Source organism: Anomaloglossus baeobatrachus, chromosome 7 (genome assembly GCF_048569485.1).
Source record: "Anomaloglossus baeobatrachus isolate aAnoBae1 chromosome 7, aAnoBae1.hap1, whole genome shotgun sequence".
Lineage (NCBI taxonomy): Eukaryota > Metazoa > Chordata > Amphibia > Anura > Aromobatidae > Anomaloglossus > Anomaloglossus baeobatrachus.
In genome coordinates, this window is record NC_134359.1 from 304112587 (window position 1) to 304140109 (window position 27523).

The 27523-nt window shown below is 49.9% G+C and overlaps 1 protein-coding gene across 2 annotated transcripts in view; it reads right to left on the reverse strand.

Moving 5' to 3' along the window:
- Window positions 1–669: 669 nt before the first annotated feature.
- Window positions 670–27523, reverse strand: part of LOC142245709 (uncharacterized) — an 86804-nt gene continuing 59950 nt past the window's right edge. The window contains exons 3-8 of one of the 2 annotated variants that reach the window (XM_075318652.1): window positions 22398–22417; window positions 20775–20849; window positions 19555–19623; window positions 19464–19480; window positions 5263–5518; window positions 670–3616 (exon numbers count right to left, since the gene is read on the reverse strand). In XM_075318652.1, coding sequence (XP_075174767.1) covers window positions 3477–3616; window positions 5263–5518; window positions 19464–19480; window positions 19555–19623; window positions 20775–20849; window positions 22398–22417 — 577 coding nt within the window. In that variant the 3' untranslated portion in view covers window positions 670–3476. The remainder of the gene's footprint in view (window positions 3617–5262; window positions 5519–19463; window positions 19481–19554; window positions 19624–20774; window positions 20850–22397; window positions 22418–27523) is intronic. The other variant, XM_075318649.1, reaches the window with a different exon arrangement.

The window sequence follows — 27523 nt, forward strand, 5'->3', positions numbered from 1 at the left end:
CAACCCGCTGGTAATGACATCACTGATGTAATGACATGTGACCAGACATGAGACCACACCCCCTTATATACAGCCCTGCCCCCCGGTGATGACATCACTGATGTAATGACATGTGACCAGACATGAGACCACACCCCCTTATATACAGCCCTGCCCCCCGGTGATGACATCACTGATGTAATGACATGTGACCAGACATGAGACCACACCCCCTTATATGCAGCCCTGCCCCCCGGTGATGACATCACTGATGTAATGACATGTGACCAGACATGAGACCACACCCCCTTATATACAGCCCTGCCCCCCGGTGATGACATCACTGATGTAATGACATGTGACCAGACATGAGACCACACCCCCTTATATACAGCCCTGCCCCCCGGTGATGACATCACTAATGTAATGAGATGAGACCACACCCCCTTATACAGCACCAGCTCTTCATCTATTACTGCGGACAACCAGCCTGTAAACATGTGAGGTGTCAGCCCCACCCCCTGGTGATGACATCACTGATGTAATGACATGAGACCACACCCCTTATATAAAGCCCCGCCCCCTGGTGATGACATCACTGATAGAATGACATTGTGATATATATTGGCAGAGAGTTACAACTCAGGAAACTTGTCTTTTTTTTATTTTTTTATTATTATTATTTGTTCCATTGTCATTTTTCCATTAAACCAGATCTAGCACTTGTAACATTAGTAAACAAAAACCTGCAATAATGTAACCAGCCGCGTCTGATGTCAGTTGTCAGAGACATTCAGAATTTCTGCTTCATTCGTGGGTTTCCCGGAGCTCGTGATGACGTCACCGCTGCATGGATTGGAGACAGGCGGTGATAAATTGTTTCTTTTGTGCACCAACACTGATCCCTGCGGTATACAGTATATGTGGAATATCCTCATTACCCCAGAATAATCCTCCCTGCCTCCATCCATCACATGATTTCATGCCTTGCTGATTTCCTATGTGACAGATTGTACGTTACATCGGTGACTACGACACCTGCAGCAATAAACTGTGTCTAAACCAGGCGAGGACTGGCAGTGGGGATAGCGGAGGGATTGTCTGGACATCGGGGGCCATATGTGACTGGCCAGAGGGGTGCCCTCAGCTCAGATTGGTGGTGGTTACAGAGGAGCAAATCTATTCAAATTAGTGTTGAATGTTGTCTATCGCAGGCTGTATAAAAGCAGAGGCAGGGAATGCAGCGTCCTAATAACATGAAGACAGCAGTCAGAAGAATGATGGTGTGTAACAGCTCAGTCATGAAGAAGATTAGGGTGTGAGGGAAGGGATAATACAGAGACTTGATTGATAAGGCTAGAGCTGACCGCAGTGCCTGATCTCAGCCATTACTGTGCGGCTGCTGCACAATGTTTTGTTTTTCATGCAGAAGTAATCCAACAATAGTGTTCAAGGAAAAAAAAAATCTACTAACGCAGTAACTGTCAGACAATGTGTGCGGGTCACAAGTGTCTGAACCGGGCGGGTCACCTGCTCATATATTAGTGTATTTTGACATGCCACCTCAATACCTGTCAGAGAAGGAATTGCTCGTTGCTACTCTCCAAAAAAGGATATTTTCATCACCACGTATCAAAAAAATCATGGCTCTTTACATGTACATTTATTGCCAGGCTTCTGCCTACCAAAAGGGATCATTTTTGGATAATTTTTGCATTTTAAAACCCCAGAGTGTTATTAACCAGCTGTTGGTTAGTAGTGGTCTCCATCCGTGTAGCCGCAGCCACATATGTGGAGGTACCTCTGATACTGAGGCCGAGGTTAGATACAGTCCTAGGAGACCTCAGAGTGTTATTAACTAACTGGTGGTTAGTAGTGGTCTCCATCCATTTACCTGGAGCCACATATGTGGAGGTACCTCTGACACTGAAGATGGGGTTGAATATAGTCCTAGGAGACCCCAGTGTTATTAACCAGCTGTTGGTTAGTAGCAGTCTCCATCCGTTTACCCGGAGCCACATATGGGGAGGTACCTCTGACACTGAGGCCGGGATTGGATACAGTCCTAGGAGACCTCAGAGTGTTATTAACCAGCTGTTGGTTAGTAGTGTTCTCCATCCGTTTACCTGAGGCCAAATATGTGAAGGTACCTCTGACACTGAAGCTAGGGTTGAATATAGTCCTAGGAGACCCCAGTGTTATTAACCAGCTGTTGGTTAGTAGCGGTCTCCATCCGTTTACCCGGAGCCACATATGTGGAGGTACCTCTGACACTGAAGATGGGGTTGAATATAGTCCTAGGAGACCCCAGTGTTATTAACCAGCTGTTGGTTAGTAGCAGTCTCCATCCGTTTACCCGGAGCCACATATGGGGAGGTACCTCTGACACTGAGGCCGGGATTGGATACAGTCCTAGGAGACCTCAGAGTGTTATTAACCAGCTGTTGGTTAGTAGTGTTCTCCATCCGTTTACCTGAGGCCAAACATGTGGAGGTACCTCTGACACTGAAGCTAGGGTTGGATAGAGTCCTTGGAGACCTCAGTGTTATTAACCAGCTGTTGGTTAGTCGTGGCCTCCGTCCGTTTACCCAGAGCCACATATGTGGAGGTGCCTTTGAGGATGGGATTGGATACAGTGCTAGAAGTCCTCAGAGTGTTATTAACCAGCTGTTAGTTAGTAGTGGTCTCCATCTGTGTACCCAGAACCACATATCTGGAGGTACCTCTAAAACTGAGGCCGGGGTTGGATACAGTCCTAGAAGACCTCAGAGTGTTATTAACCAGCTGTTAGTAGTGGTCTCGATCCATATACCTATGTGGAGGTACCGCTGACACTGAGGCCGGGGTTGGATACAGTCCTAAAATACCTCAGAGTGTTATTAACCAGCTGTTAGTTAGTAGTGGTCTCGATCCATATACCTATGTGGAGGTACCGCTGACACTGAGGCCGGGGTTGGATACAGTCCTAAAATACCTCAGAGTGTTATTAACCAGCTGTTAGTTAGTAGTGGTCTCGATCCATATACCTATGTGGAGGTACCGCTGACACTGATGCTGGGGTTGGATATAGTCCTAGAATACCTCAGAGTTATTAACCAGCTGTTGGTTAGTAGTGGTCTCTATCCGTGTACTCGGAGCCACATATGTGGAGCTACCTCTGACACTGAGGCCGGGGTTGGATACAGTCCTAGGAGACCTCAGAGTGTTACATGGACATGCACATGGAGGATTTTCAGTATTTGCAATTACCGGCAAATCAATTTCCCTTGAATCAAATTTTTTTTGTGGCAAAATTGGCAAATACGAACTTCAAAAGATTCATTGATAGGCGGACATGGTTGACCATCGTTATAGATTGGTTTTCACACAATGGGGATTTTAAAAGGTCTCCAATAAAAGATCTCTGGTAATCTCTGATTTGTGCGGCTCATCCTCGTAGGCGTCAGTTTGGGCACAGCCATCCTTCCTTCACAGAGGTTTCCCTTATTTCTCCTCCGTTACTTCTTTTCGTCTGCAGAGACTAAGATCACCTCCGCGGCCAGATCCCTGAGTTTGGGCTGATCCTGCAGGATCTGTCTCTTCCGCTCCTCACCGCTGTCCGTCAGGTCATCGATCACCACCACCACGTTCTTCTTTTCTGTATTCCGGGAACATAATAGTCTCACGTTAGAAGAAAATTACAAGATTCTGACTATAAAAATAGTAATAAGAGGAGAAAAAGAATCGCAAAGGATTAGAGACCAGCGTGGAAAATCCGCAAAGTAATGAGGTCTATGTAGTGTGCAGTGGGGTGTACTGAACACACAGTTAGGATTCAGCTCTGCTTACACGCTGGGAGTTTTGGATGGCGCACACTGGTGACACCAGTGCACTCACTTGACACTCTGATGATAATGGAGGATGGGCTGGATCAGATCAGTGATTGTGTTATGTGATCAGATAGATGATGGACCATTGACCAATGGCTACATGCACAATATGGCCCCCACCATTTGATTTTTTTTTTTTTAGTGGCCGGTCAGTGAGGTGGACGTCTGCCATTGAATATTGACTGATTTTAATAAATACTTCTTAAAGCAGCACTCCAGCAGTTGTCCCTGGCCCCTGTATTATAGTCGCCTCTCAGTGGCTTCATCTTCTATCACTGACACTCCGGTCAGTCTCCAGTGTTTCGTGTAGAGCACCGGAGGTCACAAATCAATGAATCTCCATGAGAGCCTCATTCTGGCCTCACCCTAGCCTTGTCCTGGTCTCGTTCTAACTTTGCCCTGGCCTTGTTCCAGCTTAGTTCCAGCCTCGTTCTGGCCTCATTTTGATTTCGTTCTGGCCTCGTTTTAGCACCATTCTGGTCTCTTTCTGGCCTTGTCCTCACCTCATTCTAGCCTCATTTTGGCTTCGTCTTGGTACGGCTTCGTTCCCACCTCGTTCTACCCCCGTTCTGTTCTTATTCTTGCCTCCTTCTGGTTTCATTCTGGCCTTGTTCTGGCCTCATTCTTACTTTGTCTTGGCTTCATTACAGCTTCATTATGGCCTCGTTCTTGCCCTGTTCTGGTCTCTCTCTGGCCTCGTTCTGTTCTTGTCGCGGCCTTGTTCTGGCCTCTTTCTGGTTTCATCCTGGCCTTGTTCTTACTTCATCTTGGCATCATTACGGCTTCATTACAGCCTCGTTCTAGCCCTGTTCTGGTCTCTCTTTGGTCTTGTTCTGGCCTTGTCCCGGCCTTGTTCTGGCCTCCTTCTGGTTTCATCCTGGTCTTGTTCTGGCCTCGTTATGACTTCATCCTGGCTTTGGTACGGCTTTCTCATCCTCGTTCTAGCCCTGTTCTCTTCTTGCTCTGGCCTTGTCCTGTCCTCGTTCTGGCATCCTTCTGGCTTTGTCCCGGCCTTTTTCTGGCCTCACTACAGCTTTGTTCCAGACTCGTTCTAGCTCCATTCTTGTCTCTCTCTGGTCTTACTGTGGCCTTGTGCTCGCCTCATTGTTGCTTCCATAGAGATGCATTGAGCGCTTGTGACATAATTTTTGACTTCTGGTCACTCAGAAGTTACGGGAACAAAATGGCACTACAAGACCGATGCTGAAAAAAGATGAAGCAGCTGCTGGAAGGTACGTATACAACAAGGAGGTTAGATGTAAAGGCCACTCCGGCACTGAACTCCCCCCCCTCATTACTGGAGTGGTGCTTTAAGACGCATTCCCCTTTTCTATACTCTGTACCTCGGAGGCGCCTCTATGGCCTCATCCCTGTATCACCCGTCCCCTCTCCTGGTCCCATCTCTATCTCTTACCCAGCCTCCTGGACAGTTCTTGTATCTCCTCGTCGTACAGAGCGTCGGTGACATCGGTGAGATTGATCCGTCCTCTGTTCTGTGTGTGATACAGGATCCCGAAGTTGCACCAGGACACGTTGTCCGAGAATTCCCGGAAGCTATTATTGGAGATGTAACAAGGCCGGACGCTCCTTACAATGGACTGAGACTCCAGCCTTTTCTTCAGCCATTCATATTCACTCTCCGCTGATCTCGAAAATATCCCGACTTTAAGCTTGTGAAAATAAGAATATAAAAACCATTGTAACTATATATAAAGACAACCAGTGACTGCTTCTTATCGTCATGAGGTCTCAGAGTCTCTTCCTTCAAGTTAAGAAAAATGTAATGGTTGACTTTAATAGGATCTGTACTGGGAGCAGTGGAGTCAATAGGCTCTGTACTGGGAGCAGGGAAGACCCCCAAGAATCTGTCCTCAGTGTAGTGGAAGCAATGGGGACCACAAGGATTTATACTGGGAGCAATGAAGGACTCAAGAATCTATGCTGGGGGTAGTGAATACCACAAGGGTCTGTACTGGGAGTAGTAGAGACCACAAGGATCAGTACTGGGAGCAGATACCCCAAGGATCAGTACTGGGAACAGAGGAGACCACAAGGATCTGTTCTGGCAGCGGTGAAACCTCATGGATCCGTATTGGGATCAGAAGGATCTGTACTGGTATCAGAGGAGACCAAATGATCTGTACTGAGAGCAGAGTAGACCACAAGGATGTGTACTAGGAACAGAGGGGAACCCAAGGATCTGTACTGGCAGCAGTGTAGAGCACGAGGATCTTTACTGGGAGCAGTGGAAACCAAAAGGGTCTGTATTGGGAGCAGTGGAGACCACAAGGGACTGTATTGGGAGCAGTGGAGACCACAAGGGACTGTATTGGGAGCAGTGGAGACCACAAGGATCTGTACTTGGGAGCAGTGGGGACCACAAGGATCTATATTGGGAGCAGTAGGGACCACAAAGATCTGTAATGGGGAGCAGTGGGGACCACAAGGATCTATATTGGGAGCAGTGGGGTCTACAAGAATCTGTACTGGGAGTAGTGGGGTCCACAAGGATCTGTACTTGGAGCAATGGGGACCGCAGGGATCTGTACAGGGAACAGTGGGGACTACAAAGATCTCTATGTGATTTAGTTCTGAGTTCTGCATTCTAAAAGGATATTAGAGAGCTAGAGAGAGTTCAGGATTGGGCAGTGTGAGGGGAATCCGGAGATATGACGATAAATTATGATATTCAGTCATGTCAGTCAGCCCTCCTGATGTCACCCCCCCTCCCTTCTCACACAGAGATCCTTCTCAGATCCCCAACATCTGGAAAGGTGTCAAATCCCAGTACACATCCCAAGGCAATCTCCGATGATATGGAGATTAGGTGTCCTGTTCAGGCCTTTTAGAACAAAGGGAGAGGAAGACCCCTGGGGGGTTGTGTCCATTCATCAAAGAGAGTGGACAGGAACTTAGCAAAACAAAAAGGAAGCTTCAAGAGACCTCTAAGAAGCTAATCACAGCAGGAGTGCATATTCTTGGCTCCGTAATATCATACACAGTTATGATACTACCGTGCGTCTCAGATATACACCCCCTACATCGTTAGAATTGGGACTTCGAGCCGCATCTCTGCATACCCTCAAATTCTTTGTTGTACCCTGGGGTGGCAAGATACAGAGAACTGCGAGTAGGAGTCCGGCAGATGAGTCGTGCTTGGACTCAATATGCAGAGGGGACCCAGACGGGTTTGATGACACCAAAACCGTCCCAATCGGACCTCCCAGTCCGAAGTTGTGGATAAAATTCACTTTTGGGATATTATGTTGGACTCCAGGCAGAGGGAGTGGCAGTGCTTCCCTCTGAGGTCACTAAGGTAGGAGGGGACAGGAATTGTAGCCAGTTGATAACCGCAGTGCAGCCATTTTTAGGTGTTCTTGCTCGGGGGTCTTGTGTCTGAGAACACATGTGAGAAAGTTCCTGGAACCCTGGTCAAACAGCGCCCCCCTGTGGCCAGACGCACAAGGTAACTGCTTGAACTGATACCTGTTTGTCTGTATAATATAGAATTACCTATATGTAAAAATTTGCGCTGAACCACAACAATGCATTGAGAAATAATTTTTTATTCTGTTTTATTCTCCACTCACACCAAAAAATATATAGAACCTCTACTAAAACATCACATAACATAAAAAACAAATATACAAGTACTTAATTATGATTTAAAACTACTGAATATAAGTCTCAAGAAAGGGTTTTATATGAGTCTTTACAAAATACACAAAAGCCCATAATATAAATGAATAATAATTTGTGTTACTAAACCAGAGTCCTCAAATGTCACTTTGAGTCACGCACTTCACATAAGCTGCAGTTGCCTTTATAGGGTTAAATATTAACACCACATCTAGCGCATTACCGCTAGATGTGTCCAAAATGTAACAATTCAGCAGGCAATGAAAGTCTCTGCACTATATGTTTGTTTCTTCAGTGCAAGGCTCCAGCAGATTAAAGACAACTTATGCTCTGTGGATTTCAAAGTGTGCCTGAATACAAGTTTACAACGGGACACCACAGATTCTTCCTTTGCAGGCTCCTGGATTCCTAAAAAGCAGATAACACTTCAGTGTTTAAATAACAACTTAAATACACAGGCTCCGGCAGATTAAAGGAATTTCTGCGCTGCCGGTTTTTAATTGTGCCTGATTGCAGGTCCACAGCAGGGCACTGTAAACTTCTCCTGTGCAGGCTCCTGGATTCCTAGAAAGCAGACACCGCTTGATTACCAACCACGGGACTCCAGGGTATGAATGCCTTCCCGGGTAAGAAGTTTGAATGAAGGACACAGTCCACTTATTCTGCCACGGGTAAATTAACACTTTGACAGGTAGACAAGTCTCTATATTGTGGGTTATTATTAGGCTATGTGCGCACTAGGCGTTTTTGCCGCGTTTTTAGCGGCGTTTTTTACCGCGTTTTTGTGCTGAAAACGCAGTGATATTGCTTCCCCAGCAATGTCAATGGGTTTTCAGAAGTGCTGTCCTCACACAGCGTTTTTTTTTTAGCTGCGTTTTTGTGGTGACCACAAAAACGCAGCATGTCAATTATTTCTGCGTTTTCCACTGCGTTTTTCACTCATTGAATTCAATGAGATGTTAAAAACGCAATGAAAAACGCATATAGCCGCGTTTCTATGACTAAAAACGCAGCTATACACGCAAGGGGTGGGCACTACAGTGACGTGTACAGGAAGAGGATTCCTTCTGTTGGTAAACACAGAAGCGTGAATCCTCCCGGTACCGTCACCGCTGCTTCCACCTCCCGTCCTGTGCATGTCAGCTCCGTGCGGCGCCATGTACAGGCAGGAGGTGGAGGCAGCGGCGAAAACAAAAGTGAACAGTAGAAAAAAAAAAATGTCATATACTCACCTGTCCGCAGGGTCCCGGTGCCATGCCCGCTCCCAGCTCCTCCCGGTACCGCCGCTCTGGCTGTGTGCAGTCTCCCCGGTGCAGGACCTTGCTTGCAGGACCTGGCGCTGATCACTTGATGCAGTCACCTGACGCATCAGCTGATCGCGGTGTCGCCGGCTTTTTCGCGCCCGGCCGGCTATCAGCTGATCCTGCCGTCAGGGGACTTCATCAGCTGATTACCGGCAGCTCCGGCAGCGATCGTATAGGATCAGACTCCTGTCCAATCGATCGCTCCAGGAGCTGCCGGTAATCACCACAGCACATAAGTGAGTATGTATTATTTTTTTTTTTCTTTTGCACCGATGCATCTGCTGATTGTATAATCGGCTTTTATGCAATCAGCTGATGTGTGATGTGATTCACATCCTTTAACCTGACACATCATCTGATCGCTTTGCCTTCCAGCAAACCGATCAGATGATATTGGATCCTGATTGGACGGCGCGGGACCCTGACCCAGGATTACTGCGGAGGGGGGTTTATTTCAATAAAGATGGAGTCACTAATTGTGTTGTGTTTTATTTCTAATAAAAATATTTTTCTGTGTGTTGTGTTTTTTTTTTATCATTACTAGAAATTCATGGTGGCCATGTCTAATATTGGCGTGACACCATGAATTTCGGGCTTAGGGCTAGCTGATAATATACAGCTAGCCCTAACTCCATTATTACCTAGCTAGCCACCCGTCACCAGGGCAGCTAGAAGAGTTGGATACAGCGCCAGAAGATGGCGCTTCTATGAAAGCGCCATTTTCTGGGGTGGCTGCGGACTGCAATTCGCAGTGGGGGTGCCCAGAAAGCATGGGCACCCTGCACTGTGGATTCCAATCCCCAGCTGCCTAGTTGTACCCGGCTGGACTCAAAAATTAGGCGAAGCCCACGTCATTTTTTTTTTTTAATTATTTCATGAAATAATTAAAAAAAAAGGGCTTCTCTATATTTTTGGTTCCCAGCCGGGTACAACTAGGCAGCTGGGGGTTGGGGGCAGCCCGTACCTGCCTGCTGTACCCGGCTAGCATACAAAAATATGGCGAAGCCCATGTCATTTTTTTTTTCTTTTTGGGCAAAAAACTGCATACAGTCCTGGATGGAGGATGCTGAGACTTGTAGTTCTGCAGCTGCTGTCTGCTCTCCTGCATACACTAGTGAATGGAGGATGCTGAGACTTGTAGTTCTGCAGCTGCTGTCTGCTCTCCTGCATACACTAGTGAATGGAGGATGCTGAGACTTGTAGTTCTGCAGCTGCTGTCTGCTCTCCTGCATACACTAGTGAATGGAGGATGCTGAGACTTGTGGTTCTGCAGCTGCTGTCTGCTCTCCTGCATACACTAGTGAATGGAGGATGCTGAGACTTGTAGTTCTGCAGCTGCTGTCTGCTCTCCTGCATACACTAGTGAATGGAGGATGCTGAGACTTGTAGTTCTGCAGCTGCTGTCTGCTCTCCTGCATACACTAGTGAATGGAGGATGCTGAGACTTGTGGTTCTGCAGCTGCTGTCTGCTCTCCTGCATACACTAGTGAATGGAGGATGCTGAGACTTGTAGTTCTGCAGCTGCTGTCTGCTCTCCTGCATACACTAGTGAATGGAGGATGCTGAGACTTGTAGTTCTGCAGCTGCTGTCTGCTCTCCTGCATACACTAGTGAATGGAGGATGCTGAGACTTGTAGTTCTGCAGCTGCTGTCTGCTCTCCTCCATACACTAGTGAATGGAGGATGCTGAGACTTGTAGTTCTGCAGCTGCTGTCTGCTCTCCTGCATACACTAGTGAATGGAGGATGCTGAGCCTTGTAGTTCTGCAGCTGCTGTCTGCTCTCCTGCATACACTAGTGAATGGAGGATGCTGAGACTTGTAGTTCTGCAGCTGCTGTCTGCTCTCCTGCATACACTAGTGAATGGAGGATGCTGAGACTTGTAGTTCTGCAGCTGCTGTCTGCTCTCCTGCATACACTAGTGAATGGAGGATGCTGAGACTTGTAGTTCTGCAGCTGCTGTCTGCTCTCCTGCATACACTAGTGAATGGAGGATGCTGAGACTTGTAGTTCTGCAGCTGCTGTCTGCTCTCCTCCATACACTAGTGAATGGAGGATGCTGAGCCTTGTAGTTCTGCAGCTGCTGTCTGCTCTCCTGCATACACTAGTTCTGCAGCTGTCTGCTCTCCTGCATACAATGAACATTTTGAAGAAGGAAATGACATCAGACCTTTTTTTTTTTTTTTTTTTTCATCAACAATCTTTAATGGCATTGTGCACTGATTAAAAACGCAGTGAGCAAAAACGCAGCAAAAAACGCACCAAATCGCGGCAAAAACGCATGCGTTTTTGCCGCGTTTTTTTTAGCCGCGGGTGCGTTTTTTAGACAAAAACGCACATAAAAACGCAGCGTGAAAAAAACGCCTAGTGCGCACATAGCCTTAAAGGTACCTGATCGCAGAATCTTCAGCGGGGGTGCAGTGATTCCTCCCCTATGTGAGCTCCTGCGTTCCTGTAGTGGAGATACCGCCAAGGCTTTTAGTTTGCAGCAGAGCTCCAAGGTACAAAATCCTTCTAGATTCCGAAGAATTGATTAGGGCATTCACTCTTTCCAGCAAAGTTAAACTTTGGAGGTTTGAATCCACACACAATCCGGCTGTTCCGCCGTAGAAAGAAAGTAGGTGCAAATGAGATTGATCAAGCTCATTTGCACCTACTTTCTTTCTGCGACGGAACAGCCGGATTGTGTGTGGATTCAAACCTCCAAAGTTTAACTTTGCTGGAAAGAGTGAATGCCCTAATCAATTCTTCGGAATCTAGAAGGATTTTGTACCTTGGAGCTCTGCTGCAAACTAAAAGCCTTGGCGGTATCTCCACTACAGGAACGCAGGAGCTCACATAGGGGAGGAATCACTGCACCCCCGCTGAAGATTCTGCGATCAGGTACCTTTAATAATAACCCACAATATAGAGACTTGTCTACCTGTCAAAGTGTTAATTTACCCGTGGCAGAATAAGTGGACTGTGTCCTTCATTCAAACTTCTTACCCGGGAAGGCATTCATACCCTGGAGTCCCATGGTTGGTAATCAAGCGGTGTCTGCTTTCTAGGAATCCAGGAGCCTGCACAGGAGAAGTTCACAGTGCCCTGCTGTGGACCTGCAATCAGGCACAATTAAAAACCGGCAGCGCAGAAATTCCTTTAATCTGCCGGAGCCTGTGTATTTAAGTTGTTATTTAAACACTGAAGTGTTATCTGCTTTTTAGGAATCCAGGAGCCTGCAAAGGAAGAATCTGTGGTGTCCCGTTGTAAACTTGTATTCAGGCACACTTTGAAATCCACAGAGCATAAGTTGTCTTTAATCTGCTGGAGCCTTGCACTGAAGAAACAAACATATAGTGCAGAGACTTTCATTGCCTGCTGAATTGTTACATTTTGGACACATCTAGCGGTAATGCGCTAGATGTGGTGTTAATATTTAACCTTATAAAGGCAACTGCAGCTTATGTGAAGTGCGTGACTCAAAGTGACATTTGAGGACTCTGGTGTAGTAATACAAATTATTATTCATTTATATTATGGGCTTTTGTGTATTTTGTAAAGACTCATATAAAACCCTTTCTTGAGACTTATATTCAGTAGTTTTAAATCATAATCAAGTACTTGTATATTTGTTTTTTATGTTATGTGATGTTTTAGTAGAGGTTCTATATATTTTTTGGTGTGAGTGGAGAATAAAACAGAATAAAAAATTATTTCTCAATGCATTGTTGTGGTTCAGCGCAAATTTTTACATATAGGTAATTCTATATTATACAGATGAATTTATTTCTGGGCATTAAAGGGTTTTTAGCCTAATAAAATTAGCTGCAGAATCATTGCAACATTGGGTCTAGCGCTGACCCTTATTCTATTGATACCTGTTTGTAACCATGCCTTATTTGTAGATGTACTCTGACCTATATATGTATATTTTGTAAATCCCATATTGTATATAATGTAGTTTCTAGTGTGGCTTAGGCCGATTAAATTATATAATTAATCTTGTGCTGTTCTGTTATCTCGATCTTGCATCCCACGTCTGTGTGCTTGGCGCAATAGTTACCGTAATTGGTTGGTGGCAGCGAGTTTATGCAAAGGATCATTGTGGGACGGCTGGTGAGATTTGGGGAGGTTTATATATATTCCGCCCGCGGAGGTCGGGGAAATATACACCTTACTCTCACCAGGAACCCTTCAATCATCGGCATAAGTAGAATAGCGGCCTCCTTGCTTATTGTCCATAATTGGCCTGACTATAAGAGGGGCGCTAGAGAGCGCGTCACGTGCTCTGTCTGTAGGTCGGGAGGTGGTAAGGAGGGGTGTGACTTCTGCTTATTAACCCCCTGATCGTGACAGGCAGGTAAGTCCCATTTACCAATAGGATGGGAGGTCTCTTGTATAATGAGTAGCATTTAGTAAATTAAATCTGTCGGATTAAAAAAAAAAAAAAGACCTCTCCATTCCTGTCCCTTCACCAGTGGGTTTTCTCATCTGCACCCTTGGCTGATTTCTTCCAGGTCTTGTCTCTGCTCACACAACCACCAGGCCCCATGGATTTACATGGGCATAATTCGCGTCACTGACCCTGTTGACCTGCGACATGTCCGGCACTGTTGTATGGGATGTGATTCACATTCGTCACAGGCATCTTACCCCACATGACGGCTGAGAATATAGGCGATGTCAGAAGAGAAACTGCCAGAAAGGGAAGACAGAGGAGGACCAGACAAACGGGTGAGGAATGGGCAGGGTTAGGGCGAGGGGAGTGTAAAGGGGGCTTTACACGCTGCGACATCGCTAATGCGGAGTCGTTGGGGTCACGGAATTTGTGACGCACATCCGGCCGCATTAGCGATGCCGTTGCGTGTGACACCGATAAGCGATTTTGCATCGTTGCCAAAACGTGCAAAATTGCTAATCGGCGACACGGGGGTCCATTCTTAAAAATCGATAATGCAGCAGTAACAAAGTTGTTCCTCGTTCCTGCGGCAGCACACATCGCTCCGTGTGACGCCGCAGGAACGAGGAAGCTCCCCTTACCTGCCTCCCGGCCGCTATGCGGAAGGAAGGAGGTGGGCGGGATGTTACGTCCTGCTCATCTCCGCCCCTCCGCTGCTATTGGGCGGCGGTTCAGTGACGTTTCAGTGACGTCGCTGTGACGCCGCACGGACCGCCCCCTTAGAAAGGAGGCGGTTCGCCGGTCACAGCGACGTCGCCGGACAGGTATGTATGTGTGATGGCTCTGGGCAATGTTGTGCGGCACGGGCAGCGATTTGCCCGTGTCGCGCAACAGATGGGGGCGGGTACCCACACTAGCGATATCGGGACCGATATCGCAGTGTGTAAAGTAGCCTTAAGGGTTTATTGTTCCCTTAGCCCTAACCCTTTGTGAGATGTTTTGGAAAATTAGTATCAACATTGATTCTCTCATCTCTGAAAATGAGAACGTAGAAAAACTGAGCTTGTTTAATTCAGAAAACCCCAGAGGTATCTGATCAGCATGTAGAAAGACGTGAGCTGGAAACAAAGAGCCCACACTTTAGTTTTCCTGACAAGGACCTCACAAATGAGAACGTCGATACTGGAAAGGTTCTTTAAAGTTAGAGCCGGCTCCCTCTGGAATCACCGATTCTAAGGCTGGTTTCAGACGTCCGTGTTTTAGGTACGTGTGACATCCGTATTTTACACGGATGTCACACGTACCTATGTTACCCTATTGTGCACTCTCACACGGACCGTGTGGCCCCGCTATTTCACACAGAGACGTGTCCGTTTTTTCTCCAGCAGCACGGGTGTCACACGGACTGCACACTGATGTGATCCGTGTGACATCAGTGTGACACGTACCGGAGAAAACACGGGTTTTTAAAGAAAAAGATTTTCTATATTTAATTTACCTGTATCCAGTGATTCTGTCTCCGGCTTTCCTGCCTCCCGCTCCTGACCCACGCTCATTATTTTCATTGATTATTCACTGCGTTGAGCAGCTGAGAGCAGGGGCATCGCGGTGACAGCAAAAGAGACATTACCACCGACGACAGCACCGCCGAGGACAGCATGGCTGGGGACATCGCTAGTGACAGGTGAGTATCCTGCCAGCATTGTGTGTGCAGGGACGTCCAGGAGGTCATCGGATTTCCCAATGAACTCTGATGACCTCCTGATGACACCCCTGCGACAACTGCGTTACAGCGAGTGTCACGATGGTGACTTCCAGGGGTTCATGAGAGTTCATTGGGAACCCTGATGAGTCCCTGGATGTCACTGCACAAACTGCTGTATACTCACCTGTCACCGGCGATGTCCCCGGCGCTGCTGTCCTCGGCTGTGCTGTACCCAGCCTGTCCCCGCGATGCTCCGGCTTCCAAATCCTCGGGCATTGAATAATCAATGAAAATAATGAGCGGGGATCAGGAGCGGGACGCAGCAGAGCCGGAGACAGCATCGCTGGATACAGGTAAAAATAGAACATCTTTTCACTGCAGAGACACATGTTTTACCCGGTACGTGTCACACGTATGTAAACACGGATGTCACACGCGTGACATACGTGTAACACACGTATGACACACGTATAACCATAACCATGCGTGTGAATGGTACCTGATTAAACACGAATGTCTGAAACCAGCCTAAGAAGTAGTAATCACTGATTGCAGGGGGTAATATATGATCTAGAGATCAATAATGTGTAATTGATCCAGAAAGTGTGCAACTAAGTAACTAACGGCTGCCGCCGGTCTGGAATCTCGTGTCGGATGAGCGGTCACTCCACTCTTCCTTCAAATTCACTGGGTGTCATGGTTCTGACTTGTGGTGCTCTGCTCTCCTGCAGAGCCCATGCCGTGTGCCTTGTGCTTTGGTGGACGGGTTGTTTCCCGGCCTCTGCTCCTATGTTGGGATCTGTTCCAGGCACCTCATTCCGGGTGATTGCTCTGCTTCATTGGAAGCAACCTCACCCAGAATGCCGCAAATTGTACTTCCTGTATTGTAGTTGTGCTTTACGCTTCCGTAAGTGAACTGTTCTATTCTTTTCTCTCTACCTCGGACCCTAGTTACCCTTCTCCGCTTGTGTCCCTGACTCTGACATTACCCCCTTGGCTCCTGACCTCCGGCTTGTACTCTGACCTCGGCTTTGCTTTCTCCCTCTGTTCCATATGTGATCTCCTGGCTCCAGACCTCTGGCTTGTTCCCTGGTTATGTTTCCAACTACCAGTTTCCTGTCATGTCCTCCCGCTTTCTGACCCCGGCTTGTTTGACTACTCCTTTACTAGTGGTATCTAGTGACACCTAGTGATAGAGAATCAAACTGGGATTCTTTGCTGTTGGACACTTGATTGGCTTAGCACTTACTCCCACGTAAATACACTCCAGGAGTTTTTGGATGGTGGTTAGATCTTATTTTATTGCAGTAAATTTCTCTTGTGGCTAAATTATTTAATTCTCCTTGGGGCTGGCTGGAGAACGGGGTGTATTTTCTGCAGAAGACACAATCCAAAGAGTCCTAGAAAGTCTAAATCAATCCTCAAGCCCAAGTAATGTGATAAAATGCAGAAGTGTGACTATAGTGGGTGCAGAGGGGCACTAACACCCGAACCCTGGAACCTGGGGCCCCTCTGTCACGTAAGAAGATACTAGTCTATATATATAATTGCCTTATTCTGTCTGTCTGTCTGTCTATCTGTCTGTCTATCTGTCTGTCTGTCTGTCATGCTCCGAAATTGTGTCCTTACGGTGACACAAAGCTGATTGGCCGCTGGGCTCGCCATGGCCCCGCCCCCCCACACGGATTGGCCTCTCGCCCCGGCTCTCTGCAGGCCCCGCCCCCCTCACGCAATGCACGCTCGCTGTGGCCCAACTGACACGGGGCTCCGATTCCCAGGTGAGTACACACACATCAGATCACACACACACCTCACACACACCTCACACATCACATCCACACATCACAACATGCTGGGATATCGCTTGCTTCTACACCGGCTCCATCAGGATCCCGGCAGCGCCAGACATAACCTTGCGATGCTGGGATCTTAACGGAGGCCGTGAAAGCTGGTAACCATTATACACATCGGGTAACTAAGGTCCCTTGGTTACCCGATGTGTATCATAGTTACCAGTGTACACCGGCTCACACTCACTCTCACACACACCTCACACACACATCACACACACATCACATCGCATCCACACATCAAGGTCCTGCAGCTGCGGAACATACATAACATAACAGCACACACACACACACACACAAATCAGATCACACTCACACATACCTCACACATCACATCGCATCCACATACTCACAACATCCTGGGATATCGCTTGCTTCTCGGCGGCGATATTGTGCTGTGAGCTTCCAGGACCTGACGGAGGATCACATGGCCAGAAGCATGTGATATCCCCGGATGTTGTGAGTATCAGCGCGTATGTGCAATATCGTCAGTGTCTGTGTGTGTGAGTGTATGCGATCGGGTGTGTGTGAGTGGATGCGATCGGGTGTGTGTGAGTGGATGCGATCGGGTGTGTGTGAGTGGATGCGATCGGGTGTGTGTGAGTGGATGCGATCGGGTGTGTGTGAGTGGATGCGATCGGGGGTGTGTGTGTGAGTGGATGCGATCGGGTGTGTGTGTGAGTGGATGCGATCGGTTGTGTGTGTGAGTGGATGCGATCGGTTGTGTGGGTGAGTGGATGCGATCGGTTGTGTGGGTGAGTGGATGCGATCGGGTGTGGGTGAGTGGATGCGATCGGGTGTGGGTGAGTGTCGGCAGAGGAGCACGGCGTGCTGGAGGAGGCTGGGAGCAGAGAGGCTGATCTTGGGGAAGGCTGGGAGGGGGAGGCTGATGCTGAGGGAGGCTGGAAGGAGAGAGGCTGAGAGGCTCCATCCGCTTGGGAGTGCGCAGCATGCCGGATGGTGCACGATGGGGAGTGCGCAGTATGGCGGATGGAGCACGTTTGGGAGTGCGCAGTATGGCGGATGGAGCACGTTTGGGAGTGCGCAGCATGGTGGATGGACCACGTTTGGGAGTGCGCAGCATGGCGGATGGACCACGTTTGGGAGTGCGCAGCATGGCGGATGGACCACGTTTGGGAGTGCGCAGCATGGGGGATGCAGCACGATGGGGAGTGCGCAGCATGGGGGATAGAGCACGTTTGGGAGTGCGCAGTATGGCGGATGGAGCACGTTTGGGAGTGCGCAGCATGGCGGATGGAGCACGTTTGGGAGTGCGCAGCATGACGGATGGAGCACGTTTGGGAGTGCGCAGCATGACGGATGGAGCACGTTTGGGAGTGCGCAGCATGCCGGATGGTGCACGATGGGGAGTGCGCAGTATGGCGGATGGAGCACGTTTGGGAGTGCGCAGTATGGCGGATGGAGCACGTTTGGGAGTGCGCAGCATGGCGGATGGAGCACGTTTGGGAGTGCGCAGCATGGCGGATGGAGCACGTTTGGGAGTGCGCAGCATGGCGGATGGACCACGTTTGGGAGTGCGCAGCATGGCGGATGGAGCACGTTTGGGAGTGCGCAGCATGGCGGATGGAGCACGTTTGGGAGTGCGCAGCATGGCGGATGGAGCACGTTTGGGAGTGCGCAGCATGGCGGATGGAGCACGTTTGGGAGTGCGCAGCATGGCGGATGGAGCACGATGGGGAGTGCGCAGTATGGCGGATGGAGCACGTTTGGGAGTGCGCAGCATGGCGGATGGAGCACGTTTGGGAGTGCGCAGCATGGCGGATGGACCACGTTTGGGAGTGCGCAGCATGGCGGATGGAGCACGTTTGGGAGTGCGCAGCATGGCGGGTGGAGCACGTTTGGGAGTGCGCAGCATGGCGGATGGAGCATGATAGGGGGTGCGCAGCATGGCGGATGGAGCACGTTTGGGAGTGCGCAGCATGGCGGATGGAGCACGTTTGGGAGTGTGCAGCATGGCGGATAGAGCACGATGGGGAGTGCGCAGCATGGCGGATGGAGCACGTTTGGGAGTGCGCAGCATGGGGGATGCAGCACGATGGGGAGTGCGCTGTATGGCGGATGGAGCACGTTTGGGAGTGCGCAGCATGGCGGATGGACCACGTTTGGGAGTGCGCAGCATGGCGGATGGAGCACGTTTGGGAGTGCGCAGCATGAGGGATGCAGCACGATGGGGGGTGCGCAGCATGGGGGATGGAGCACGATGGGAGGTGCACACCTCCCCCCAACACACACACACACGCGCACTGCACAACACACACACACTAGGAATCACAAACAACGCCCTACACAGACACCCACACACACACAGACAACGCTGCACACACAAATATACGCACATACTGCACAACACACACATTGCTCAAAACATACCTCCCCCCAAAACACACCACACCCACACAAACCGCACAACACACACACACACACAACGCTACAGACACACAGCACTCCACAAACAACGCAACACACGCAACACACATACAACACCGCTCTCACCCCCCGCGACACTCAGAACATGTACAGCGCCCTACACAAACACTTGGTAACTACACACAACAACATCTATATATATATATAACAAAAATCATACATGAACTACACAATACGTAAATTCTAGAATACCCGATGCGTAGAATCCGGCCACCTTCTAGTATTATATAAGGCAGGTTGGGGCCCTTGTACAGATTATGCCTCTATGGGACGAAAATAAGGAACTTACCGGCCTGGGAGGATTCCCTAAAAAGTAGAATAAAAGAAGATATTAGTGATATTCACATTGAGCTGGAGACAAAGTAAGGAAAGACGATTACTTCTCATGGCTCTCAGGATCTGCTGCACTTTAGCTTCAAAAGAGGAACTTTCTTCATAACTAAATTCACCTACAAGAAATGGAAACAAGAAAATAAAGAAAGTGAGAAGCAAACATACAGGACGGCGGCAAAAGTGAGGAACGTACATACAAGACGGCGGCAAAAGCGAGGAACGTACATACAGGCCGGCGGCAAAAGCGAGGAACGTACATACAGGACGGCGGCAAAAGCGAGGAACGTACATACAGGACGGCGGCAAAAGCGAGGAACGTACATACAGGACGGCGGCAAAAGCGAGGAACGTACATACAGGCCGGCGGCAAAAGCGAGGAACGTACATACAGGACGGCGGCAAAAGCGAGGAACGTACATACAGGCCGGCGGCAAAAGCGAGGAACGTACATACAGGACGGCGGCAAAAGCGAGGAACGTACATACAGGACGGCGGCAAAAGTGAGGAACGTACATACAGGACGGCGGCAAAAGCGAGGAACGTACATACAGGACGGCGGCAAAAGCGAGGAACGTACATACAGGACGGTGGCAAAAGCGAGGAATGTACATACAGGACGGCGGCAAAAGCGAGGAATGTACATACAGGACGGCGGCAAAAGCGAGGAATGTACATACAGGACGGTGGCAAAAGCAAGGAATGTACATACAGGACGGTGGCAAAAGCGAGGAATGTACATACAGGACGGCGGCAAAAGCGAGGAACGTACATACAGGACGGCGGCAAAAGCGAGGAATGTACATACAGGACGGCGGCAAAAGCGAGGAACGTACATACAGGACGGCGGCAAAAGCGAGGAACGTACATACAGGACGTCGGCAAAAGCGAGGAACGTACATACAGGATGGCGGCAAAAGTGAAGAACAAACATACAGGCCGGCGGCAAAAGTGAGGAAAGTACATATACGACGGCGGCAAAAGCTGTCAGATATTCTAGTTTCTGTCACATTATTTCTTTACTGCTTGTTTCTCTATGTGTCCTCTATGGATTTGCTTCCTTCAGTCTGAATCTACATTGTGCACATTCTGACAAGAACAAGGCTATCCATTGCCTGTACTTGACATATGAATCTGTATAATTATGTATTTGTGACATATCAGCGGGGTTAACCCTTGGGTGACTTTTCTTTGTACGTTTTGGTTAGATCTTTTCCATTTTCACACTCTGCATGAAGCTTTTTGTCACCTTTCCTCCATTATCACTTACTTGGTGGTGGCCGTGGTGGCTGCCGGGAATCAGTCGTCCTGCGTGAAGGCTCCTTAGATGGTGAGACATGGTTTCCTGCAATAGGCAGCAGTGTGAACAATGAAGGTTCATAAGTGCCCCGCCCCCCAAATACTGATCATAATGACCCTATAATGTGTCAGTCAAGTGTGCCCCCGTATATAGTTCCGTCCTCCAACATAACATATTGCAGGACTTCCCCAATAAACTGTTTGATCCTCTCTATAAACAGTGCTGGGGCATCTCGCCTGGGCCTCCAAGATCGGGCCACAGACTGGATGGTGGCTACGTCAGCGGTGGAGTCCAGCAGTGCGGCTGGTCTTTACCGTCGTGGTCTCACCTCCGTGCTGTCATATCTGAGTCATGCATGTGCACATATTGTCCTTGCTTCTTCCACACTTTGATTTTTAGGAGATAAACTGTGGAAAAAGAAGCGCAATAGGGTCTTACCCCAGTAGCATGGGGGGGATAAGGAGGGGTGGTATTACTCACCTATAGGGGTTGTGAAAGTCACAACTCCTATAACAGCATGTAAGTTACTCCAAGCCACGGCAGCGGTCCCAAAAAAGGCAGATAACAGAGAGTAGTAGAATGGGGTGTCCAAGCCGCGCCAATGACTATCCGATCATGAAGATTGTGGATTAATGTTGCTTTTATTCAATGCACAGGTCAGGTCAACGCGTTTCGGGAGGCACAGCTCCCTTCATCAGGACAGACTCGTATCCAAAAAATTGTGTCATGGTCAGAGAACCAAAAGGATAACGTGAATGGAATCTGCTAGTCCAGAGGTGTAAAGAGATTGTTTACACCTCTGGACTAGCAGATTCCATTCACGTCATCCTTTTGGTTCTCTGACCATGACACAATTTTTTGGATACGAGTCTGTCCTGATGAAGGGAGCTGTGCCTCCCGAAACGCGTTGACCTGACCTGTGCATTGAATAAAAGCAACATTAATCCACAATCTTCATGATCGGATAGTCATTGGCGCGGCTTGGACACCCCATTCTACTACACTTTGATTTTTAACACCTGGCTGGTTTTAAAGGGTCGGTGTCCGGTCTTTTTTACTGCAGCTTGTGCAGATCGGATCAGTCCGCTCCTGACTTGTCTGATTATAGTGTCACAATTCTAAGGAATCTGGACCTATCCTCTATTATTGTACATGACAAATTGTTAAGGATCAGTGTTTGCCATCAGTGAAATGCTGGTAAAGGTCCCTCCTGACCATGTCCTGCTCATACAGCTGAGGTCTTGTTACAGTGTGCCAGTGTATCACATATGTCTCATCTGTTTGGGCTTTGTGCCAATCGCTCCTTGCACTGATCCATTGTAACGTCCCTCAGCTGTGTGAGCAGGACTAGTGTTGGATAAAGTGTGCAGTAATTGCCCCATTCATGGACGGCAAGCGGACATCATGAAATGCTGAGAAACCTGAGATACAAAGTCCCTTATAAAGGAGCAAGAGCATCCGAGGAGACGACGGTGGCGGGCTCTGTGCTTGGCCGCGGTGGGGGATGTATGTCCGTCAGTTGTGGGGTCATTTCTCCTGAGAGCCGTTCAAGGATTATTACAGTACATTGTTGCTGTCATTTCGGCTTCTTACCTGGTGTTGTCCGTTTATTCCTATAATAAAAGACAAACAGATTAGAGTGAAGTCCTGGACGCCGCCGGCCCTTTATGCCTCACGTGTGGCCCCAGAAGAGGAGATTTATCATTACTTTCACAGAAGGAGGAATGAAAATAGCAGGATTTATAAAACATCCCATGAGGTTATGGAGGGGCCGGTTGAACCCCAGAGCAGCCCCTGGGGCTGTGCATGGTCAAGTCCTCAATGGGGCACAGACCAGAGACTCCACAACCCCGAGACCTCGAGGGAAAGTCCCCAGTGTTACACCAGGTCAGGGCATGGACCAGAGACTCTGCCGCCCCGGGACCTGGAGGAAAGTCCACAGTGTTACACCAGGTCAGGGCATGGATCAGACACTCTGCCACCTCAGAACCTGGAGGAAAGTCCACAGTGTTACACCAGGTCAGGGCATGGACCAGAGACTCTGCCACCCCGAGACCTGGAGGAAAGTCCACAGTGTTACACCAGGTCAGGGCATGGACCAGAGACTCTGCCGCCCCGGGACCTGGAGGAAAGTCCACAGTGTTACACCAGGTCAGGGCATGGATCAGACACTCTGCCACCCCAGGACCTGGAAGGAAAGTCCACAGTGTTACACCAGGTCAGGGCATGGACCAGAGACTCTGCCGCCCCGGAACCTGGAGGAAAGTCCACAGTGTTACACCAGGTCAGGGCATGGATCAGACACTCTGCCACCCCAGGACCTGGAAGGAAAGTCCACAGTGTTACACCAGGTCAGGGCATGGACCAGAGACTCTGCCGCCCCGGGACCTGGAGGAAAGTCCACAGTGTTACACCAGGTCAGGGCATGGACCAGAGACTCTGCCACCCCAGGACCTGGAAGGAAAGTCCACAGTGTTACACCAGGTCAGGGCATGGATCAGACACTCTGCCACCCCAGGACCTGGAAGGAAAGTCCACAGTGTTACACCAGGTCAGGGCATGGATCAGAGACTCCGCCACCCCGGAACCTGGAGGAAAGTCCACAGTGTTACACCAGGTCAGGGCATGGACCAGAGACTCTGCCACCTCAGTACCTGGAGGGAAAGTCCACAGTGTTACACCAGGTCAGGGCATGGATCAGAGACTCTGCCGCCTCGGGACCTGGAGGAAAAGTCCACAGTGTTACCATACCTCCCAACTTTTAAAGAAGGAAAAGAGGGACAAAGTTTGCGGCGCGCGTAGCGCGCCGCGGCAAATTTTTAGGCCACGCCCCCTAACCACACCCATTTCACAGTCACGCCCATATCCACTCCCCATCCACACCCATTCAGCACAAACACGCAGGCAGCCGGCGGGCCTCCAGCACGGACACGCAGGCAGCCGGCGGGCCTCCAGCACGGACACGCAGGCAGCCGGCGGGCCTCCAGCACGGACACGCAGGCAGCCGGCGGGCCTCCAGCACGGACACGCAGGCAGCCGGCGGGCCTCCAGCACGGACACGCAGGCAGCCGGCGGGCCTCCAGCACGGACACGCAGGCAGCCACAGTGAGGCGGCCGGTCGCCCGCACAGTGAGGCGGCCGGTCGCCTTCACAGACAGGCGGCCGGCCGCCTTCACAGACAGGCGGCGGGCCGCCCGCACAGAGAGGCGGCCAGCCGCCCGCACAGAGAGGCGGCCGGCTGCCCGCACAATGAGGCGGCGGGCCGCCCGCACAGACAGGCGGCGGGGGGCGCCCGCACAGACAGGCGGCAGGGGGGCGCCCGCACAGACAGGCGGCAGGGGGGCGCCCGCACAGACAGGCTCCGGCCGGGGGTGAGGGGGGAGGGAGGGAAATCAGCGCTGGGGAGATTAGTTTACTGTACCAGCAGCAGCACAGGCAGCGCTCCTCTCTATGCCACGTCTACTAGGATGGTAGGAGGGAAAAGCAGGGAGGCGGAGAGAGAGTGGGTGGGCGGAGCCCGGGAGCCGGCCGTCCCGCCCGTGGCAACGGGACAAACAACGTAAAGCGTGAAAGTCCCGCTGTATCCGGGACGGTTGGGAGGTATGCAGCATGTTAGAATGTGTACATAAGATCCCGCTGGTGGTGGCCGCAGCTTATAGGCCCCAAATCTGGTGACAGGTTCCCTTTAAAGTGAACCTGTCAGGTGCAATATGCACTCAGAGCCAGGAGCAGTTCTGGGTGTATATTGCTAATCCCTGCCTAACCGTCCCTGTATACACTAGCATAGATAAAGAGATCAAGAACAAATATTTTTAAAGATCTTATATCTTATGCTAATGAGCGCGGGGACTAGTCCCAAGGGTGTTACTTCACTTGGCTAGTCGGCTCGCATAGCATGTTAGCATGTTATTACGCCCCTGTGTGAGTACTAACACGCTATATGAGCCGACTAGCCAAGTGAAGTAACGCCCTTGGGACTAGTCCCCGCGCTAATTAGCATAAGATATAAGCTCTTTAAAAATACTTTTTCTATAGATGCCTTTATCTATGCTGGTGTATACAGGGACAGTTAGGGAGGGATTAGCAATATACACCCAGAACTGCTCCTGGCTCTGAGTGCAGATTGCACCTGATAGGTTCCCTTTAAAGGGAAACTGTCACCAGAAATTTAGCAAAAAAAATAAAAGATTCCCCTCTGCAGCTCCTGGGATGAATTCTGGAAAGGTTCCTGTTGTTATTGTGCCCACTTTGAGACCTAAAAAAATACTTTATGAAGTCTTACCTTTTTGTATGCAAATCTGTTTTTATGGTCACGGGGGCGGGCTGCCTGGCGTCCGTTATTCCCCCTCCTGCCGCTGTACGCCGTCCCCCATTGCTCATTTCCATACATGAGGACGCCTTCCTCATGTAACTGTCCTCCTGAAGTTTTGTGCATGCCCAGTGCCACTCTCGCGGGACTGAGCACTGTGCAAAGTGTGAACGCTTTTGAGGTGATTGCGCAGGCGCGAGATTATGGGCGGCGCTGTGATTGTCATCAGCAGCGTCATCCAAGTACCCGCCCATAATCTTGTACCCACGCTTCTCACTCTGCCTCCACCGTTATGCGCAAGCACTGTCCATATGAACCACGTTACCTATTACCATGGGCGCGAGATTATGGGCGGCGCTGTGATTGTCATCAGCAGCGTCATCCAAGTACCTGCCCATAATCTCGTGCCCGCGCTTCTCACTCTGCCTCCACCATTATGCGCAAGCACTGGCCATATGAACCACGTTACCTATTACCATGGGCGCGAGATTATGGGCGGCGCTGTGATTGTCATCAGCAGCGTCATCCAAGTACCCGCCCATAATCTCGTGCCCGCGCTTCTCACTCTGCCTCCACCGTTATGCGCAAGCACTGGCCATATGAACCACGTTACCTATTACCATGGGCGCGAGATTATGGGCGGCGCTGTGATTGTCATCAGCAGCGTCATCCAAGTACCTGCCCATAATCTCGTGCCCGCGCTTCTCACTCTGCCTCCACCGTTATGCGCAAGCACTGGCCATATGAACCATGTTACCTATTACCATGGGCGCGAGATTATGGGCGGCGCTGTGATTGTCATCAGCAGCGTCATCCAAGTACCCGCCCATAATCTTGTGCCCGCGCTTCTCACTCTGCCTCCACCGTTATGCGCAAGCACTGGCCATATGAACCACGTTACCTATTATCATGGGCGCGAGATTATGGGCGGCGCTGTGATTGTCATCAGCAGCGTCATCCAAGTACCTGCCCATAATCTTGTGCCCGCGCTTCTCACTCTGCCTCCACCGTTATGCGCAAGCACTGGCCATATGAACCACGTTACCTATTATCATGGGCGCGAGATTATGGGCGGCGCTGTGATTGTCATCAGCAGCGTCATCCAAGTACCTGCCCATAATCTCGTGCCCGCGCTTCTCACTCTGCCTCCACTGTTATGCGCAAGCACTGGCCATATGAACCACGTTACCTATTACCATGGGCGCGAGATCATGGGCTGCGCTGTGATTGTCATCAGCAGCGTCATCCAAGTACCTGCCCATAATCTTGTGCCCGCGCTTCTCACTCTGCCTCCACCGTTATGCGCAAGCACTGGCCATATGAACCATGTTACCTATTACCGTGGGCGCGAGATTATGGGCGGCGCTGTGATTGTCATCAGCAAAGTCATCCAAGTACCCACCCATAATCTCGTGCCCGCGCTTCTCACTCTGCCTCCACCGTTATGCGCAAGCACTGGCCATATGAACCATGTTACCTATTACCGTGGGCGCGAGATTATGGGCGGCGCTGTGATTGTCATCAGCAAAGTCATCCAAGTACCCGCCCATAATCTCGTGCAAGCGGTAATAGGTAACATGGTTCATATGGCCAGCACTTGCGCATAACGGTGGAGTCAGAGGGAAAAGTGCGGGCACGAGATTATGGGCGGGTACTTGGTTAACGCTGCTGATGACAATCACAGCGCCGCCCATAATCTCGTGCCTGCGCAATCACCTGAAAAAGCGTTCACATGCGCAAATCTTCGGGAGGACAGTTACATGAGGAAGGCGTTCTTGTGTATGTAAATGAGCAATGGGGGACTGCGTAAAGCGGCAGGAGGGGGAATAACGGACGCCAGACAGCCCGCCCCCGTGACCATAAAAACACATTTGCATACAAAAAGGTAAGACTTCATAAAGTATTTTTGTAGGTCTCAAAGGGGGCACAATAACAACAGGAACCTTTCTAGAATGCAGCCCAGGAGCTGCAGAGGGGAATCTATTACTTTTATTGTGAAATTTCTGCTGACAGGTTCCCTTTAACTGGTAGGGGAGCCAGGATAAAGCAGAGCTGAAGTTGTTGGGAAGCTAGGACCCAGCAGCTCTGCTCCACAGGCAGGAGACCACTGATCGGTAATAGAAGCCTGCAGATGTCACTCTGCATAGGTTATTACTGGCCAGTGCTATCTGCAGGAGAGAGAAGTGCTGATTGCACGGTCTCCTCAGCTTCCTGACTCCCCGCGTGTCTGCAGCAGTGAGAAGCCGCACACGGGGAATCAGAGAACAGCTGCAGACAAACGCAGGCTCCAGGACTGGGGGGGTCGGCTCTGGGGGAGGGGGGATCGCTCTGCTGCAGGGAGGGGTCGCTCTGCTGCAGGGGGTGATTCATACCTCAGCAGCAGTCACAGGAGTAGGTGCGCGGTCGGCTC